This window comes from Choristoneura fumiferana, chromosome 10, assembly GCF_025370935.1.
Source record: "Choristoneura fumiferana chromosome 10, NRCan_CFum_1, whole genome shotgun sequence".
In the NCBI taxonomy this organism is placed as follows: domain Eukaryota; kingdom Metazoa; phylum Arthropoda; class Insecta; order Lepidoptera; family Tortricidae; genus Choristoneura; species Choristoneura fumiferana.
In genome coordinates this window covers 16453741-16473287 of record NC_133481.1, presented here as the reverse complement: position 1 = coordinate 16473287, position 19547 = coordinate 16453741, and the positions used below count along the sequence as shown (strand labels likewise).

The following is a 19547-nucleotide window of genomic DNA, read 5'->3' as shown; positions in this document are numbered from 1 at the left end:
TCAGTCTAGCCAGAATCGCAGGAACCCTGTCGGCGATTGCTTCCTAGTTCTTAATTTTCCACATGTGAAATTTGCAAATTATTATCGGGACGAATGCTGGACGAATTTTGCATATTCATAATAACAAGTAAGATTAGAAAGATAATACGAATGAATAGGACAGAGACAGACATGTCAGTGTTTTGGAAATTAGAGAAACTCGTCCGGTGCTAGCTTCAAGAAAACGGCAAAATATTTCCAACAATTTATTCTTACAACAACGTTTAACTAAAGGCCTCACACAATATCAAAACGGGGATATCACACGACGATACAGATTGCTTGAATTTCACCTACCACATCACGCATCACTAAGACTCAGTATAGGGGTCCTTGAAAACAGGGAGGGGGGTAAGGTGCGCATGGAACTGGTGCGCAGCACGGTGGTGATGGGCAGCTTGGTGGTGGCCCGCAATCTGGGGGACACGAGGGTTTAGGACATGGTTCGGAAGGGCCGCAACAGGCCCAGGCTTGCAAGGTCCACAGCAAGGTCCAGGCCCACAAGGTCCACAACAAGGGCCAGGCCCACAAGGTCCACAGCAAGGTCCAGGTCCGCAAGGTCCGCAACAAGGTCCAGGTCCGCAAGGTCCGCAGCAAGGTCCAGGTCCGCAAGGCCCGCAACAGGGCCCAGGTCCGCAAGGCCCGCAACAGGGCCCAGGTCCGCAAGGCCCGCAACAGGGCCCAGGCCCGCAAGGTCCGCAACAGGGCCCGGGCCCGCAAGGCCACAGCATGGCCCAGGGCCGCAAGGTCCACAACAAGGCCCAGGGCCGCAAGGGCCACAGGGACCACAACACGGCCACCCACAAGGAGAACACATTTTTATCTAATAAGTAATATGAAATATGGGACGTAAGATATCTTTAAAATTAGTGCTAAATTCACTAGATAATTTTGAATAGTTTTTGGATTTTTATCGATTTGTAATTTTTTTACATTATTATTCTGTATAGTTTCATTAATTAAACTTCTATGTGATACTGAGACATTTGAGTCAGTTTGACGCCTGATTTGTTTCGGAATTTGAAAAAGATGTAAGTATGACAGAATATTTTATGACTTAAATTATTTTAGGCCAGTTTTTTGTATTGCAGGGGTGTGAGGGGTGGTTGTCGAAGCATGTGTTCAGAAATATTTGTAAAATTATCACGCAATGTTCACACCTGGCAACAACTTGAAAACGTTTGATTTTAATGTCGGAATCTTCATGCAGGATAAATTCATAGACAAAAATTAGTTGTCACGCAGAATGCGTCTGTCAATATGTTCGAAAAGAAATGTTTATTTATTTTCTATTATTTATCGAACCCATATTAGCAACGATCTTAACACTAGACAAAGGTGTATTTCCGTTACAAAAAACTCGGTGTCGCTACAGTTCTATTTAGACGTCGAAAATCAGGATCGGGTCAATCATTGTAGAGTCTTTGCTAGACCTAAACTGTGCTGCTTGACTGTCGAAGATCAAGGTTGTGATGCTATGCAAGTTTACGGAGAAAACGTGGAAATAATAAAGCCCAAAGACCGAAAGACTTTAGTATTTATTCATCCTACTGTATTCCAACACGACAAAACAGGTTTCTGTGCTTTTGCTCTGAACTACAAATGTGGACGCAAATTGGCAAAGAGACAACTCTTCAATATTACTTTTGATACGAGACTTTCGAAACTGGGGAAGAAGTCGAAGATGGTTAGTAAATATGTCGAAAAGAAAAAGATCGAAGATTGTGAGTCAATAGACCAAAACTCTTTGGAAAACTGTTCACCAGTTGATTGTAACGTTAAATATACTGATGAGAAATCATATTACGATCAAAATTTAAATAGATGTGTCAAAGCAGTGAGATGTGTCGGTGATACAAGCAAAGATATGCCTGATACAGTTTATTTGCAAGATGTTAATTTCTGTAGAGACTTATTACATCCAATAGAAATCCAAGATGTATACGCTATGAGTCATGGTTTAGGCGTGGTAACACCAAAACCTAAGTTAGAAGCTGAATTGATTGCTAACTTACAGACAAATTGCACAACTGTATCTCAACAAATGGGCTTACTCAAGGACATGATGTCTGGAAAACTATGCCCACATCAAAAAGGAATTTGTGTGGATTTCAGTCGACCTTGTTTGATAGCAATTTTGTCCATAGTAGGTTATATTTTCGGCATTGCAGCTGTGATTGTATCTTTCGCCTGCTGTGTCCACACACTAGCTTGGTGCCATGGCAAATGGGACAGTGGCTCTTTGAGAAATCAATTTCAGAAGTTAAGACGGAAAATGAACAAAAAAATATAGGAAAGGACCCACCTGTGGTTATACAGAGAACGTTTAGTACGAGGAATAGTAATATAAAGAATAATTTACTTCGTGAAGTCATAACTCATGATATACCGCTAGAATTAAGAAGCAGCGTCATAGATGTATGTGACAGGGTCGGAAAGGAGGTGAAATGGCAGAAGAGGTATAGGGTGGCTGACATTGGACGGATCGGGCTCGACAGAGAGGCTTCCGAGTGCACTTCGTCGACAAGTACATTACAGATCGATAGTGAAGAAGATTAAAATTTGTTTTATCTTGAAACCGCAGTTTTAAGTGAAGTATCTGTCGAAATAAAGAGATATAGGCACGGCGGTGACGTTTTGAATGGGTTAAGTTTAGTGGTAACTAGTTGTTGATAATAATTTGTGAATGTAAATAAAGTTGTAAGTAATAAGTTATTTCTATTTTAAACTCCGTGCATGAAAAGGAAAAGGCAACCCCTAATAGTATTATATCATTGTCCATTCGTCTGTCTGTCTGTCTGTCTAGACTCTTTTTCTCTAAAAAATAAACAACACCCACACCTAAGGCTATGGTCTCATAAAGCCATAAAATAAACATTTTTTACGACGAAACATTTTAAGAAAACTAAATTTTTGCCGGGGCCCTAATATTAGTTTAAAATGATGTAATTTTTAGGTATTTTTATTTTCTCTATATAATTTTTTTATCGATAAAGCACCTGGCTACAAAGTTAGAGGTGTCATAAAATAAAAGATTCCGACGAATTAAGAACATCCTCCTTTTTGAAGTCGGTTAATAATAACAATAATAAGTAATGTTAGGAAATTAAAGTTAGCGCCATCTAGTCGTCACACAGAACAACTGCAACTAATTTGGAACGAACAAGTCGTGCTTGTTGCGACTTCATAGTAACTGCGGTAGATGGCACCACACTTCATTAATTATTAGACGTGGCCCATTTCACCCAGCTATAGGTAGAGTCCTTGTAGAGTCATTCACGATATTACAATGTCATTAATGTCTAATTTTGACAAAATCACGCGTCTTCGTGAATGGCACTATGTATACAAGGCTACAATTTACCGCTTGTACCTTCGATCATCAATACGTACTAGATTCAAGGACACAGCTCTGAAAACGGCCAGAGAAATAAGAGCACAAATTTATTTTGTGCTCTTATTTCTGACAGTACGCGTCAACCACAGCCAACGTGCGGACGTGAAAAATACCACAATGGTGCGTTTAAAAATTGCGAAAGCAGCCACCATTACACTAAGGTTTCGGAAAGAATATCTTTCTTTAGGTAAGTACAAGTCAGTATTTCATTTAAAATACGTAAAAAATAGCAGTTAACATTTAAAAGGCTTGTACTTGTAGCTTTGTGAAGTAGCGCACTGGCAGTTGAATTCTGTGAATTTTGTATACGATGTAATTTTTGGGGATTCCCATGCATGTTTCTTTACCTATACTTACATAGCTGTTGTTGGTGCAGATATTCTGAGAGAATGCTTGTACCCAACATTGGGGCGTATAGGGTGGGATGATGATGTTGGTGCTGACATGTGTATTTATTGTCCAAAAACCGGCCAAGTGCGCGTGGGGTCCGCGCACCGAGGGTACCGGTGAATATCCAGTGTTAGCAGAGCCGAACTCCCAAGCAAAATGTACACAATGTGGGGCCATTTCGGATGGTTATGTTATGACATAAACAAACATAAATGTAATAGCTACCTTCACACCAAATTTCAAGTTTCTAGGACAACTCGAAGGACCCTATAAGTTTTCGGTTACGGCAATTTGTATGGAAACACTTATTTAACCCTAGACTCAAAAAGAGGAGTGTTGGAAGTTTGGCATCAATAACCGCCAGAGACAGACAGACATTGGTGTCAAACTTACAACATCCCTCTTTTTGCATCGGAGGTTTATCGGAAGTTAAAAACAAAACATAGTTGTATATAAATGTTCCTCGCTTTCTGCTTGTTAATTAAACGCCTTCAATATAAATGAATTAATTACAATATTATGTCACAGGACAGCAATAACTTGGGCTTGGTTTCACATCAGAGTCGCTCGCTACCGCCAATATAAATGCAAATGTGATTTGTGTTAAATAATTGCTAATGAAAATTATTATATCTACATGCATATCATAACTTCCCTATTATATGTTCAGAAACGACTATCAAATGACCTTTATTAAGAAACCTGGTATCTGCGGGTGCATCTTAATGTTCACATTAAAGTACAGTGCATATTAATGTTTACATTAAAGTATCGGTAATACTTTTTTTAACAATGCATATCTGTACATATTGCAGAAAACTTATGACATGCATGTAGATAATAATTATTATTGTAAATAGAACTTTAGTTTTTTATTATCTGTTTTATTTAAGCTTTGGTAGGTACTTTAAACTAGTTATCAGTAACACTAACTTAAAAATGCAGGCCATATCTGAACATATTATAGAAAACTTATGATATGCATGTAGATAAAGTTATGTATGCGGCTATACATAATTAGGCATTAAAACACTCGTGTGATCTTATTATGAAACTCGCCTTCGGCTCGTTTCATAAAACCACACTCGTACTTTAATGCCTCTCATTATGCACCAGCCACATAAATAACTAAGAACGAATAGGTTAGTGTTATGGTGTTAGATAATTTGTAGGTAATGTATTGTTCGCCGTGGTGGCTTTTGGTTTGAATACGCTTGAACTATGAATTCTCAAGCAGAGAGTCATGGGTTTGCTGTTTACAAGAGGAAAATATACGAGTATGTGTAAAAGTTACTTTTTAAATAAGTTCTTGGTAAAAAAATCATTATTAATTTTTTTGACTGGACTTGTGTTGCCACCCAAACTACATTTTCATACCAAGTCAAGTCGATGCCGATCGATGAAGAGTTCCGTCCTGTGGAGACGATCTTGGCCGGACTACCAGGATTTGACTAAGTACCAGATTATTATATTGTCACGCAATTTACACAAGTATCAGCAGCAGGTGGTAGGACCATGTGCAAGGTCTACCTGGATTGCTACCACCATCTTGCTCGCTAATCCTGCCGTGAAGCAGCAGTGCTTGCACTGTTGTGTTTCGGCGTGGAGAGTAAGACAGCCGGTGAAATAACTGGCACTTGAGGTATTCCATCGTAGGCCTCTAGGTTGGCAACGCATCTGCAATACCCTGGTGTTGCAGTTGTCTATGGGCGGTGGTGATCTCTTACCATCAGGAGACCCACTTGCTCGTTTGCCATCCAGTCGAATAAAAAATATTTTTTCAGTGCTTCTTTTGTTGGTCTATATTATTCAAAATTACCACAAGGACCAAAGCCATTATATTCAAGCTAGGCGGCCTCTCTCTGTTGGATCTCTGGCACCAACATGAACATAATTAACATCAATTCGAGGAGAACCACGACTGCCGATTGCCAACAAAGCCACAGGCCTCGATTACATAACCGCCAGAGGGCGTCGTTTGATGCGTCACTTTGATCTGTAATGTAACATTGTAATGTCAAAATCTACCCCTCGTCGTTTTAAAATCTAAATAACCTAAATATCAGCTGAAGAGTATACAGAAAGAACATGTCTATCCATTTTGTAGTCTGTCTGTCCGTCCGTCTGTCCGTCTGTTAATCCGCCCGCCGCTTAAGTTGAAGATATTAGTGTATGTGTAGCAATTATGTCGAGAAAGTAGTAAAATCAATTTCAGAAAAAAAATACCGGTGGTTTGTGAAATATTCAACTTTAAATTACAAATTTGAGTAAAAGTGGTCTATCTCCCCTCTAAAAGATAAAGCGTTTGAAATTTTTGAATAAAAGTCACGATGGGTATTAAGGTCTAAGTATATTAAATTAACAAGAAAAAATATTAACGCATTCACTGCTACCTGACTTCCACAGGTGCCACCGACGCAATTGTGCGTTCAAAATGTATGAATAATTATGACAGCAGCACTGGGCGAAGTTCCGAAAACGCATATGTGCGTCGGTGGCAGTAAATGCGTTAAGGTTAAGTTTGCTTGAAAATTACTAACAGTTTAAGAGCAGCAATATTAAATAAAAAATTAGGGCAATTACGCAAAAAATTAATTAAAAGAAAACTACCATTATTGTTAAATTGATTTTAAAGGTTAACAATAATACTTGTCTGATGACAATGACTAAGTTATAAATATAGACAGTTAATAAAAATAACCACATGTTAAAATAAGGTATATAATGCAATTTTTCCCTTAATGGCAACGGATCCCTATCCTGGGCATGTCCGACAAGCTCTTGGCCGGTTTTAATGTGATGGAATGACCGATATTTTTCTTTAGGTGAGTTAAAAAGTAAACTATACATCATGTTCACTGTTATGAACTACTTAGGTACCTTCAGCCAAATATCCACCCTAAAGTAGATAATCGTTTGCATGTCAAAAAACAATAATGCCAAAAGACGTGTCTTTCAACTTAAAAGTTCGACTTTAGCGACATATTCATTTGATAGGAACTTGTTTAAAAATTGATGGACCACTTATTTGGCTAATGGTACCTGTTACATATAGTTTAGTGAAATAGAAAAAAAAATGTTTTTTTTTTCGAGAATAAAAAACATTTTTTCATGCATGTAATAGCTTCACAGTCATAGTTGGTTGGTTGGTTTTTTAGAAAAATATGGCTAGTGTCCATTGGAGGTAAATTTTGCCCGTGTCTAGTAGGTTTTGCCGTTGTACGGTAAAAAAATATATAAAACGAAATATGAGAGGTAATGGTGGATGAACGATGACAGCGCGAATCCCTGTTAATAGTTAAATTGTAAAATAAGCTTGACAAGTGACATTGACCGGACACATAAGAGAGACACCAAGATAATCCATATGCTTAACTTTGTTTTGGTATGTGTGAATTAAAACCTAATTAGTTACTAGACCTTTAGGCTGTTTTATTGCTTACAAATAATTATCTTTTAAACAGTAAAAGAGTTAGGTCACTAATGTCTTAGAGAAATTTATTTTATTTGACCTGTTGATTGTCCTCTTAAAGTTAACGGAAATCAAAAATAATACGGCGTATGCTAGTTCAAAGGCTTAGAATTAAGAAATTCTATTGGTTTAGAATTAAGCTACCTACCTACTACTGCTTTACATAAGCCAACTGAAACAACACATATCGAAGCGTCTTTCATGCCCGCACGTGCGTGAAAACGTCGTCGTCGTCGGGACATTAACATAACCCATTACAATAATGATTCACGTTGGAGGTATAACGTTGCGCGTCCTTTAATTTAGTGGAACTAAATATACAGTGTAGGGGTAGGTATGATTCCTTCTATACTTCCCGTCACGTCAAACTTACGACCTGAATTTGTCGAACTGAAATGAATGTCAATAATTCTACGACCAAATAATTCAAACTTTTATTTACGGTCATTATTCGACCGTTTATTTTATTTGATTTACGTGGGCACGCTTTTGTTGCAATGGTAGAAGATTCTGTTACAGTTGACAGGTTATCTAGTAGAAGTACAGGGTGTTTAAAAAAATAATCGAAAATATCATCAAAAATAATGTGACCATGAAAATTGACGCGGTTGATTCGCTCGAATAATCTATCTATCTAATACCTTTAAACGAGCAATTCTTATATATATATATATATATATATATGAATGAGATAAGACCAAGCTAGATGGACTTGTATTCCCCGAAAATCCCACATACCAAATTTCATCGAAATATATATATATATCCCGGGATCCGTATCCGGGATCGGTATCGGGATATATATCCGGGATCTCGGAAACGGCTTCAATGATTCCGATGAAATTTGGTATGTGGGGATTTTCGGGGACGACAAGTCCATCTAGCTTGGTCTTATCTTTTATTATCGAGTTTTAGCTCGAGCGAAGCTCGGTCGCCCAGATACTTACGCTTTAATTGCCATAAATGTTTGAATTCATCATCCTCCTCAATCCATCATTATTATCGTTTCAGGTTGACAAATACGGGTCGTACATTAACCGTCCATTTTACCAACTGTGACAGATTCATTCGTTTGATAGCCGCTATATTCGTTCAGTCTACTGCCACAAGTGAGCTAACCGATAGTGTTTTGGTTTTTTCCCTCCTCGACATTGGCGGAAGCATCGATAATATCGATGGAATTTTGTATCATCATCATCATCATCATGTCAGCCGAAAGGGTTCTCTATAGTTTGCCCGAATGTATCGTTTTCTACAATTTTCATTTGCCATAAAGAGATTTTATTAATATGGTAATAATGAATTTTTACATAAAAATAAAAATAAAAAACACATAAAATTAACTGAAACGGGCTTCCTCTTCCAAAGGCAGCGCAGCCATAATGTAAATTTATTTCTGAAATAGTAATTTCTTCAGAGCTGATGTTAAACCTATATGATGACATTAAAAAATTCTGAAAACAGCACAGCTCTATATATTTTATGGCAAACGTTGGTATGGTAAGTGAAATTCGGGCAAATGAAATTCGGACAAGTAAAGGTAAACGAGCCGAAAGACGTCCACTGGTTGGCCATTGGCCATCTCTCCATTCAGACCGGTCTTGTGCTTTCCGCATCCACCGCGATCCCGCGATCTTAACCAGGCTGTCGCTCCATCTTGTTGGAGGCCTACCGACAGCTCGTCTCCCGGTCCGCGGACCCCACTCGAGAACCCAAGAACTAGGTATTTTCAAGAATTGAATTGAATTAAGGTGTATATCACTTACCATTTAGGTATGTGCAAGAACGCTATATGGCTAACCGTGCGGTTTTAGGGCCGTCTCTTTCTCCAGTGATAAGTACTTTGAAGAAGTTCCTTTTTTTTGCCGACAATTTTGCCTTGGTTTAACGAACGGGAAGGATCCCAAATCAGGTTCTTTATTTGATATCAGTCCAAGTTATACAGAACTCAAACAAGAAGAAACGGGACTATTTTATTTTAATAGTTAGATGAGCGGATGGCCAAGTGTTTAGAGAACCTGACTACGAAGCTTGAGGGCCCGGTTTCGATTCCTGGCCGGGGTAGATATTTGTATGAATAATACGAATCTTTGCTCTCGGGTCTCAAGTATATACTAAATTTATCTATATACTAGCTTTTGCCCGCGGCTCCGCCCGCGTGGTATTCGGTTATCGCGCACTGTTCCCTCGGGAACTGTGCATTTTTCCGAGATAAAAGTAGCCTATGACACTCTCGGGCCAATAAACTATCTCTATGCCAAAAATCACGTCGATCTGTTGCTCCGTTTCGACGTGAAAGATGAACAAACATACAAACACATACACTTTCGCATATTTTATAATACTAGCTTTTGCCCGCGGCTTCGCCCGCGTGGAATTCGGTTATCCGCGCAACTTTGCACCGACGCAAAAAAAGGAGTGTTATAAGTTTGATTGCTATTTGTGTGCCTGTCTGTGAAATTGAGCTCCTAAACGGATAATGCGATTTTTATACGATTTTAAAAGCTAGTAGTTAAGAGGCGACCTACGCCAGTCACTGCTATTTTTAAACAGACGTGGTATAAAATTGGTGTACTTCGTGGCAATAAAAAAATATTACGATAATCTTGATCGTATTCCTGAGTTAGTCGTTGCTTTCAAAACACGATTAAACTAATTTGGCTCGATAGATTTTATTGCCAAAGTGAGCTCTTACTTTGATTTAGAAACCAAAAATACTCCGTTATTTATAAAGACACTATAATCAAATTACTAAGTCTGATTTACAAACAAAACGTAATAATAATATCTGTCGTGTTATTTCTTAAATCTAAATCGTAATTTCTTTGCATTTATTTTATTTCCAAATTTTTGATGAGCAAAGACTTACGCCACGCCGACGACATATTGCTTCTCTGTCACTTCAACGCAGAGAAACAGTGAGCGCTTAGGTGCTCTGCCTGATTGACCTGCGTCGCTTTTCTCCACAAAATTCATTTACGAAAAAAAACTTTTACATTTACACTTCTTTCATAACACTCAATCTATGAGTAAGGAAATTATTATTAAATTACGTTATCACTGTATTTTGGGTATTTAAGGTGTTTTAGGATAGTCAACACCGAGAAATAAATTAAATAACGCACAAAAAAAACAAGAAGCCCTCATACTCGTACAATGACAGACAACATGTCAGAAGATGTCAGAAGTTGTAAAGTAAGTGTGTTGTTTATTACAAGAATTAGGTAAGTACAGAAAAATTGGTTAGTAGTCTAAATAGTTTTATTGGCTCCATATTTTGTCTATTACTTATAAACTGATAACTACCATAGTAGGAATATAGGACATGTGTTCAAACTTAATACGTGTCTGGTACGAGTATATAGCCTACCCAACGAAGACCAAAAACTGCCTCTCCGGGGAAATCTCGCGTATAAGTCAATTTTGGCATAGTTGTAGGGGATGGTGTTTAAGACCACATACTAAAAGTAGGTACTGATGGGTGGGGGTAGAGCTAACGGGTGGGGAGGAGTTTGTGTAAAAGTCCCATTTAGTTTTTCGTAAATAACTCGTAAACCACAGCAAAAAATGTTCTAAAACATAAGTAATCTACATAAAATTCTCTACAAAAAAAATTCTAAACATTTTTTTTAAGTATGGCGATGGATGGATGTTTGTTACTCTTTCACGTAGAAACTACTGAACGGATTTGCATGAAATTTGCCATACAGGTAATAAATACCCTGGATTAACATGTTCTACAGTAAAAAAACGCACTGAGGTCTCTGAACCAGATGATGATACATCTACACTACACAAGCACTATTTTAGTACAGTAAGTACCTACATTATTTTGAGACACCCACTAAATAACATGACTTATATAAAACAAATATTTACTTTATTAATCGTTGGGCAAAGTAACTTATTGATTGAATTTTATAACGGGCAAAGTTATTTAGACAACATTGCCCACATGCGTTATAATAGTAGAAAAAGTTCTCACTTACAGGTTCAAATACTGCACTTTGTGCTTTTTGTATTAGTGTTAATAAAATATCCTTCTTTCTTTCTTATACGTAATTTCTCCACTCTTGGAACTCCAGTTTTATAAATCTAAAGTACAATTAAAATAGTAAATAATTTATTAATTCAGACAAAGTGATTGCATTTAGTCGTTAGGTAACAGTTCATAGTTTGGTTTTTCTAGTAAGCCGTCCCTTTTATCAAATGGGCACAGTTTTTTATGCGAGTACTCGTATCTCCAAGAATATTTATGTTGAGTATGAATATCCTACTTGTGTCAGTTCTTGACTTTTGTTTTTTTAATGTATTTATTATCAGTATGTAATCAAGCGATTTGTTTCAAATTTTAAAGTTGTTCTTTATATAGATTTACATCGCCACTCAAAAATCATATAAATTTAAAAAAATACCAAATAAAAAGACACATTTCTTTTATTTGGTTTTGAAGTAGTGACACCTCTAACTTTTTTTCTAAGAATTAACCATACATTGACCTACTACTTGCCGAAATATCAAAGTTTTGTAGGTGGTACTTCCTATTAAAAATAAGGGACATACGTGGCCTAGTTCTGTATTCAATCGGTGTTTTAGTGTCATATACAAACTGTTGTTGTTATAATTTGTTATTGGTTATTAGCGTTTAACTCATAAATATGATAAAATTATTAGAAAACTCAAACATAATATAGAGGTGTTTGTATACATACGACATTGATAGAACACTGATTGAATACTAATTGCTGATTTTTGACAGGACCCCCTGTCCCCTGTTTGGAGTAACGCCTGGAAAATTTGATATTTAGGCAAGCAGGCGAGAAAAAATCTAGAAGTTGACACCTCTGTCATGCTGAGGATGCTGGTCTCTTTTTCTGGTTTTTCTGTGCATCTATATTTCAGTTTGTATTTTCCTACCGACTATGGCCTTGTTGTAACAGGATCATAGCGGGTAATATTTGGAATTGGAACTAATATTGACACAAAAGTACATTGTGCATTAAGGGCTGTAAAAAGGGGATTATTAACGAGAGTATATAATGATTACCAAAATATAATGATTTACCAAAAGCCATAAAAGATAGCAAAACACTTAATATATTTAAAAATAAAGTTAAATCATACATAGTTGATAACATTATATAGCCATAACACTTGCACTGTATAAATATAGGTACTTAAGTCACCGTGTATGTATCAACTACTGCGAAACGTAATAATTGTTGTAATTCTAGTTGTAGAAATTGTCTTATAAGTGAAGTTAACTGTAATTTCTTTAGACAATAAAATGTTCTTTAAACCGGAGTCTTTTAGAAGCCTGAGCTTAACTGACTTCAGAAAAAAGGAGGAGGTATCAATTCGGTTGTATTTTTTATGTTGGTTCTGAATTTTGGGCAAAAAACCGTCAACTTTGCCTTAGGGCCATTTTCTTATAAAATCGATTGTCACGAATGAGTATTTTTTGTTCAATAAAGGGCTTATATAACTCTCTATTGTACATAAAACATATAAAATAACAGTTATCAGAGCAAAGTACAATGTTTATTTTGTGTTTATTAAAATTTAAGTTTGTAAACGTAAGTGCTTTATAAAATTATAAACGTGGGTAATTTTACTCAATATAATGTCCACTTGTGATTGAAAAATTGCCCGCCAGGCAATGTTATGTCCTTTGAATGTTTTATCCGACTGTACGAAGCAAATGAGGTTTTTGGTTTTCAAATAAAAAATCGATACCTATCTGCAAATGGATCCATATTTTAGTGTATACCTACCTAAATGAGTATAGGTATTATAAGTTATCTTCAGTTTTGTCTACATTTTGAGAAATATATCTTGCTTAATTTTTAATATTTTGATATAGGTATTTCACTAGCAAGAAATTACTAATACACTTTTAGAAATGTAGGTGTATTTCATAGGCCATAGTTAAATTAAAGTGTACCTAAGAAAATAAAAGTTAGGTGAACTTTAGTATTGTGTCACCCGAAAGACGTCCACTGCTGGACATAATAGGCCTCTCCAAAGGCTCTCCACTCAGACCGGAGTACAATAAAGAGTCATTGTATTGTATTGGAATGCAGCTTTGAAAATACTCATAATAACCGAATTTTCACATTTTTCGTAATTTCGGCGATTTTCAAGTTAATAAAACGAATTACCTAAGTACATAAAATTGAATCAGTTTGAACGTGGAAATTCTAACGTCATAGCCTTGTCATAGCAGTCAGTCTATGACGTATTCAATACAAACTCCATAACAAACGATCGTTTTGACATTTCTGAAAAACTTTAGCGGTACCGTATTTCGCGGCGCTGCGCGCGAAAACGCGTTGCTGTCAGATAACGCCTACGAACAAATCGCGGTTGCACGCGATCTATCTCAGAGGGGTCGCGGGGTGAGGTACAAAACCGCTCGCGCAGTTTGGCGTGGGTGGACTCTTAAATAAAAAATGGTGCTTATCTAAGTTTGATTAAATCGGATCAGCCGGTTTTGAGATTTACTTATATCGAATTAATGACAAAGTTGGGAGCTTTAAACTATTCAGAGCTGCAGTACTGTTGGGGGGTAAAAAACCGCGTTGAAATCGGTCGATTGGTTTCAGAGCCACGATGCCACAGACAGACATCAAACTCCCCTTTTTTGCGTAGAGAACTTTGATGAACCATGGTTCATCAAGGTAGAGAACAAACCATCCTAACAAACAAACAAACAGTCAAAAGACAAACAATCCTAGTGCTATCGTGACGTGACTGCAACGACCCGCTCCAACTTTGCGGCTTACCAAAGTTAGCTTGACAAAAACTCTATCATACGCGTTTCGAGCCAAGTTCTGGTAACTTCCGCCCGACTTCCCTTTTGAGCATTGAGCAAACTTTAACATTGTATGGAAACTTCGATGATTGAGTACAGTGATTCCGCTTAGTTGGATATGTAAGGTATGCCAACTGTCACTACAGAAGTTAAGCATCAAGTAATAGTATTGAGTACAGCCGTCGGCGTCAGAGAGATATACAGGGTGATCCGGGGGACGTGAGCAGGATTTACCCTACCGGATTCAGTTAGCTAAGGCTACTATATCGTACCAGTAATTACCGCGATTAACGATATAATGTTTACCCGACCGCCCAAAGGAGGGTGATGGTTTTCGAGCGTATTTATGTATGTTACTGTAAATATGTCCATTTCTGGTTACATATTTGAATATCGAAAATTAAAATACCTACGGTTAAAATGTCGATGTTCAAAATATCGATTGTATCACAATATCGAAAGTTGTTATACCTACCTATGTTGTTATATCAAAAAGTCAAAGATTGAAAGGTCGATTGATTAAAATATCGAATGAGTAAATATGACGATAGCCAATATTATACTCGTATCTAAGTTGTAATTGTCAAAAAAATATGGCGGAGAAATATATTTTTTGTATTGTAACAATATGGGTATCAAATGAAAGCTCATAAAAAGCCCATTCTGAATATATAGGTTATAATGCTTTTTATGTACCATTTTCACAGAAATATCAAAAAAGTATAAGTAAAATAAAACATTAAATTAAAAAATTAAAAAACCTGACTGCCGCATTTTCGAGCAGTGTCGTGAAAAACTAATTTTATGTCGCCTAGCTAGATCCACCATAAATTCCAGTTTTACGAGAATGAGAAGTGAATAATATCTTTATTCAATTTAGACTGTAACAAGCACTAATAAATGTTAAAAAATCTACCACCGGTTCGGAAAAACCTCTGTTGAGAAGAATCCGGCAAGAATCTCAATGAGGTAGGTATTTTTTTAATAGATTAACTATGTTGTTTAATGATCACAAGTAAGTTTGAAGTAAGGGATCGCCATTGCGGATCGGAATTATTTCCAAGCAAACCAGCCGATGTAGGTCTAGCTCTTGAGATCGCTGCATTCAGAAACACGGAACCAATATCCAATACAGCCCTTCATCTACTAATATACGGAGTGGGTAAAACACATAAAAACATCACGCCTGTATTCCCAAATGGGGTAGGCAGAGCACACGAAACGTTACCGTAAACTGCTTCAACTTTGCCTTCTGGCCCCAACATTGCCTGATTCGATTTAAGTCGATAACTTAGCACTTAAAGGTTTTAAACTTTTATCTACACGGAAATTATTATTACGGGGGATAAAAGTTTAAAAATCTAGAAGTGTGCTAGTTATCGACTCTAAATTGAATCAGGCAATGTTGGGGGCCAGAGAGGGCAAAGTTGAAGCAGTTTACGGTACCGCTTCGGAGCCACTTTTAGCAATTTTAGGTTTAAGTGGGTAAAGTTGTGATAAAAATGTCCTAGTGACATGCTTATGCCTAATAGATTGCACACCCCTATTGCAGTAGCAACAAATTTTAAGTAATAGGACGGTCAGTTTACCACATCGGAATTTACGGGACGAAATTTAATAGTGAAATAAAAAGGATATCATGTCCTTAACCGAGTTTAGCCCGACTTGTTTAGGACTACGTAGTAGTCCTTCCTCTAGGAGCTCACGCCACGGCAGCTGCTGCAAGACGAGCACTGAAGTTTCAATAGTAGTTAAAAAAAACAAGTATAAGTAGTGCAGATACTGAAGTAAAAAAATATTTTTCAATTTACTATTAATAAAATGAAATGCCTATATACGTGACTTCATCGTATTACGGCTCTGTGCGCTCCAATTTGACTATTGTCGCAGTATATCCGAGATCCTTTGTTTGCGAATTGGATGATTTTCACTTCAAAGATACTACATCTTGTGTCGTACGTAGTTTCAGTTGTTTGGAATACATTTAACAACTATCCTATGACAACAAGGGTTTCATTTCATCTGAGGGTTTTTTTTTGAGTTTTTTGTTAAAATGTTAAGATATCGAGAAATGACTATAGTAAAAAGTCAGTGCTGTATAATGACCTGTGAGTTTGGTAGAAGAATGTGGTGATACAAAGCAAAGTGCGCCGGAGTCGCTTACTGGGGGTTCCGTACAATTTTGTAGGTGGTGTATGAATATAAAGTGTTAGCAGATATAAAATGTGCCTATACAGTGGGGTAATTTATAATTACTGACGTAGACAGACAGAGATGGAACATTAAGATTTTCAGACTTTTTTTTGGTTGGACTGAGCTGCTTTCATACCAAGTTTCTTGTATAACCAGTTTTCTAGGTATAGGTTTTCTGGCTACAGCATTATGTATGGAAACTATATGCCGTTTTTGTAAGTATTTAATATTAATTTCAGCTTGATACCTTTTAGATATATTTGTATGACAATTTTATTCGTCCAATCAACAAAAAGTACAGTCACCAAAAAATATTAATATACCTAACTTAGAACTAACTTAGCAAAGTTGAAATCCGAATTCATAGTACAATCAGAAAAACGGCTGAATCGATTTTTAACAAATATGGCTAACAACCACCACAAAGAAACTTGCTTTCATTAAAAAAAAAACCGTAATGAAATCTGTCTATCTGTTTGAGAGCTACGATTTCACAGGCAAACAGACGGACATTGATGTGAGACTTATAAATTATAAAGCATGATTTCCATTTCCGCCAACTGGCTTGAATCGGACCGGATCGGAAAGAACGCGAACTTAAGCAAGTCCTTTAAGTATTGTATTGTAGACATGATTTAGTAGGTACTGTTTAAAGATTGCAAAATTATTTCCGGTCCGATCCGATGCGAGCCGTTTGGTGGAAATGATGCTAACGTTACCATTTTGTGTCGAGAATTAAAAAAAAAACTTATGATACATAAACTATATATTTTTATTTTAATACAAACCTCATAACGTACAAATTAAGTATGATTTTTCTCCGCGATAACCAGAAGTAAATAGCTCCGTAAACGCTTTATTTGTCGGCAACCTGAGTGCCGCGGTAATGCATGCTCGGTCGCTAATGGCCGCCCAGACCGCCATGTCTCTTCACGACGCCATTTTGTGAAGCGACCACAATTGCAGTAGAGACAGTCCTAAAATGCAAGGTGTGTCAAAATGAATCATGACATACCAGTTGTAAAAAATGCTTCACGACAGAAAGCAAACTCTTGGTGCGGATGACGTAAAATGTTTTCATCACACTTGCTCGTAAACAGTGTCGAAACATGCAGGCTACCTTGGTTGCAACCCCCCAAATAAACCCTCGACCTTAATGTGCTTATCATGAAACCCGTGGTCGGTAATGAGTCATTGCGCGTACACATTGTCTTGTCATGAAGCCCAAGGTCGGTAAATGAGTCGGTGCTCGTACTGATGGTGCTGCGCATGGTGCAGCAGCAGGACCACATGCACACGCGGTCAGGCACATGCTGAGGCAGGGGAGGGCGACGCTGCCAAGAGCGTAGGCCAATATTTGGAACAATTATATTTTTTCTTTAGAAATATAAATTTTACTCGCAAATGTGATGAAAAACATTGTATGTCGCACGGGCGGTCCTAGAATTACGAACATCGACTCATTAAAGCCCTCAGTCTTCGACTTCGGCTTCTAATAGACTCTCGTTCGTAATTCCTTATTTACCGCCCTTAAGACACAATGTACCTACTATAATCTTTTACAGTGATAAAGATTTTCTGTCAAGTACTTTTAGAGTTCGTATATGGCTATAACTTAATATGGCTCTTGAGTGTGCAATTATACCTATTTGTTTGTTTTTTACATATGCATGTTAAATACATTCCTACTAGAATAAGCACCCTCGGTTTAATTGTGTGCCGTGCCTTATCAGAGCGTCACATGTTTACCTACTTTGTAATTTTCTATCCTAACGCCTGTAATGTGAATGTCACAGGCACTAAACAATTTTGGATTTGCATTTGAATACTGAGTAGGCATCAAAATATGTAGATTCGTACTACACTAATTAGTATGCTCCCAAAAAGCTAGATCTTATTTTGATGTGTGACACAATTCAGTTCCTTCGTAAAAAAAAAAACCGGCCAAGTGATTGTCGGACACACCCGAAATAGGGTTCCGTAGTGAATTACGAAAAAAAATAAGTAATATTTTTGTAAGGATTTCGTATTTTATACGGAATCTTCTATAGTTTGGGTATATTTTATACCTTAGGCTGCTATTTACTCTTAAACTACTAGTAGGTAATTCTCAAGCAAACTTAACCGTTATAGTTTGCCTTGAAAGTTTGATAAACCTTTTACTACCATCCTGATTTTTTTCAAATTTTTCCACTCACCGGTTTAGATTTTAGAGGGGGAGGGGGGGCGCTCGATTTAATGAAATGTGCACTTTAAAGTTGAATATTTCGCAAACAGATCACTGAATCGAAAAATCGTCTTAGCAAATCCGTAATGGGTTTAAAAGACCTATCCAACGATACCCCACACTATAGGGTTGGATGAGAAAAAAAAAATCACCCCTACTTTACGTCTATGGGTGGTACCCTAAAAAAATTTCATCATCATCATCCCAGCCTATATACGTCCACTGCAGGGCACAGGCCTCCCTCAGAATGAGAGGGCTTGGGCAGTAGTTCCCACGCGGGCCCAGTGGGGATTGGAAAAAAAAATTTTATTGTACCATTTTGTCGGCATAGTTTTACATATACGAGTATATCCTTGCAAAATTACAGCTTTCTAGCATTGATAGTACCTACCTGACCAAAGCCGCGGACGGACGGACAGACAGACAGATATGGCGAAACTATAAGGGTTCCGTTTTTGCCATTTTGGCTCCGGAACCCTAAAAACATGGCCACCGTACAACGGCGCCTCCCTGATTGGCCGGAAGAAAGCGGTCTGCTGCTGAATACTTCCCTTGCACATGTAGCACTAAAGTTTGTGGGTTCCTACGGCCTTTTTATATCGTCAGAAGCATTATTGTGTTATGTCTCATTCTACTACACGAGGTTCGACTTATGACTTACTAGCTTTTGCCCGCTGCTACGCCCACGTGGAATTCGGTTATCGCGCGCTGTTCTCTCGGGAACTGTGCATTTTTCCGAGATGAAAAGTAGCCTTTGTCACTCTCGGGTCCATAAACCATCTTTATGCCAAAAATCAACACACTTTCGCATTTATGTATGTATGTATGTATGTAAACTCTTTATTGTAAAAAAGAAAATGAACAAAATACAATTGACAAACTTTGAGATACTTATACAAAGGCGGGCTTATCCCTTTAAGGGATCTCTACCAGTCAACCTTTGAGTGGATGAGAGGAGCAATCCATTAGTGAGTTAATAATATTAGTATGGATGATTTATCTCATCGTTTACCAT

At 37.4% G+C, this 19547-nt stretch overlaps 2 protein-coding genes across 8 annotated transcripts in view; one reads left to right on the top strand and one right to left on the bottom strand.

The window, feature by feature from the left end:
* LOC141431689 (uncharacterized) overlaps positions 1-2679 on the top strand; it is a 26691-nt gene extending 24012 nt beyond the window's left edge. Inside the window, exons 2-4 of the mRNA XM_074092868.1 lie at positions 437-733; positions 1415-2273; positions 2333-2679. Coding sequence (XP_073948969.1) covers positions 437-733; positions 1415-2273; positions 2333-2598 — 1422 coding nt within the window. The 3' untranslated portion in view covers positions 2599-2679. The remainder of the gene's footprint in view (positions 1-436; positions 734-1414; positions 2274-2332) is intronic.
* The window catches only part of LOC141432186 (CUGBP Elav-like family member 1), a 531549-nt gene that overhangs the window by 409469 nt on the left and 102533 nt on the right, over positions 1-19547 (bottom strand). The gene's annotated exons all lie outside the window — the stretch shown is intronic.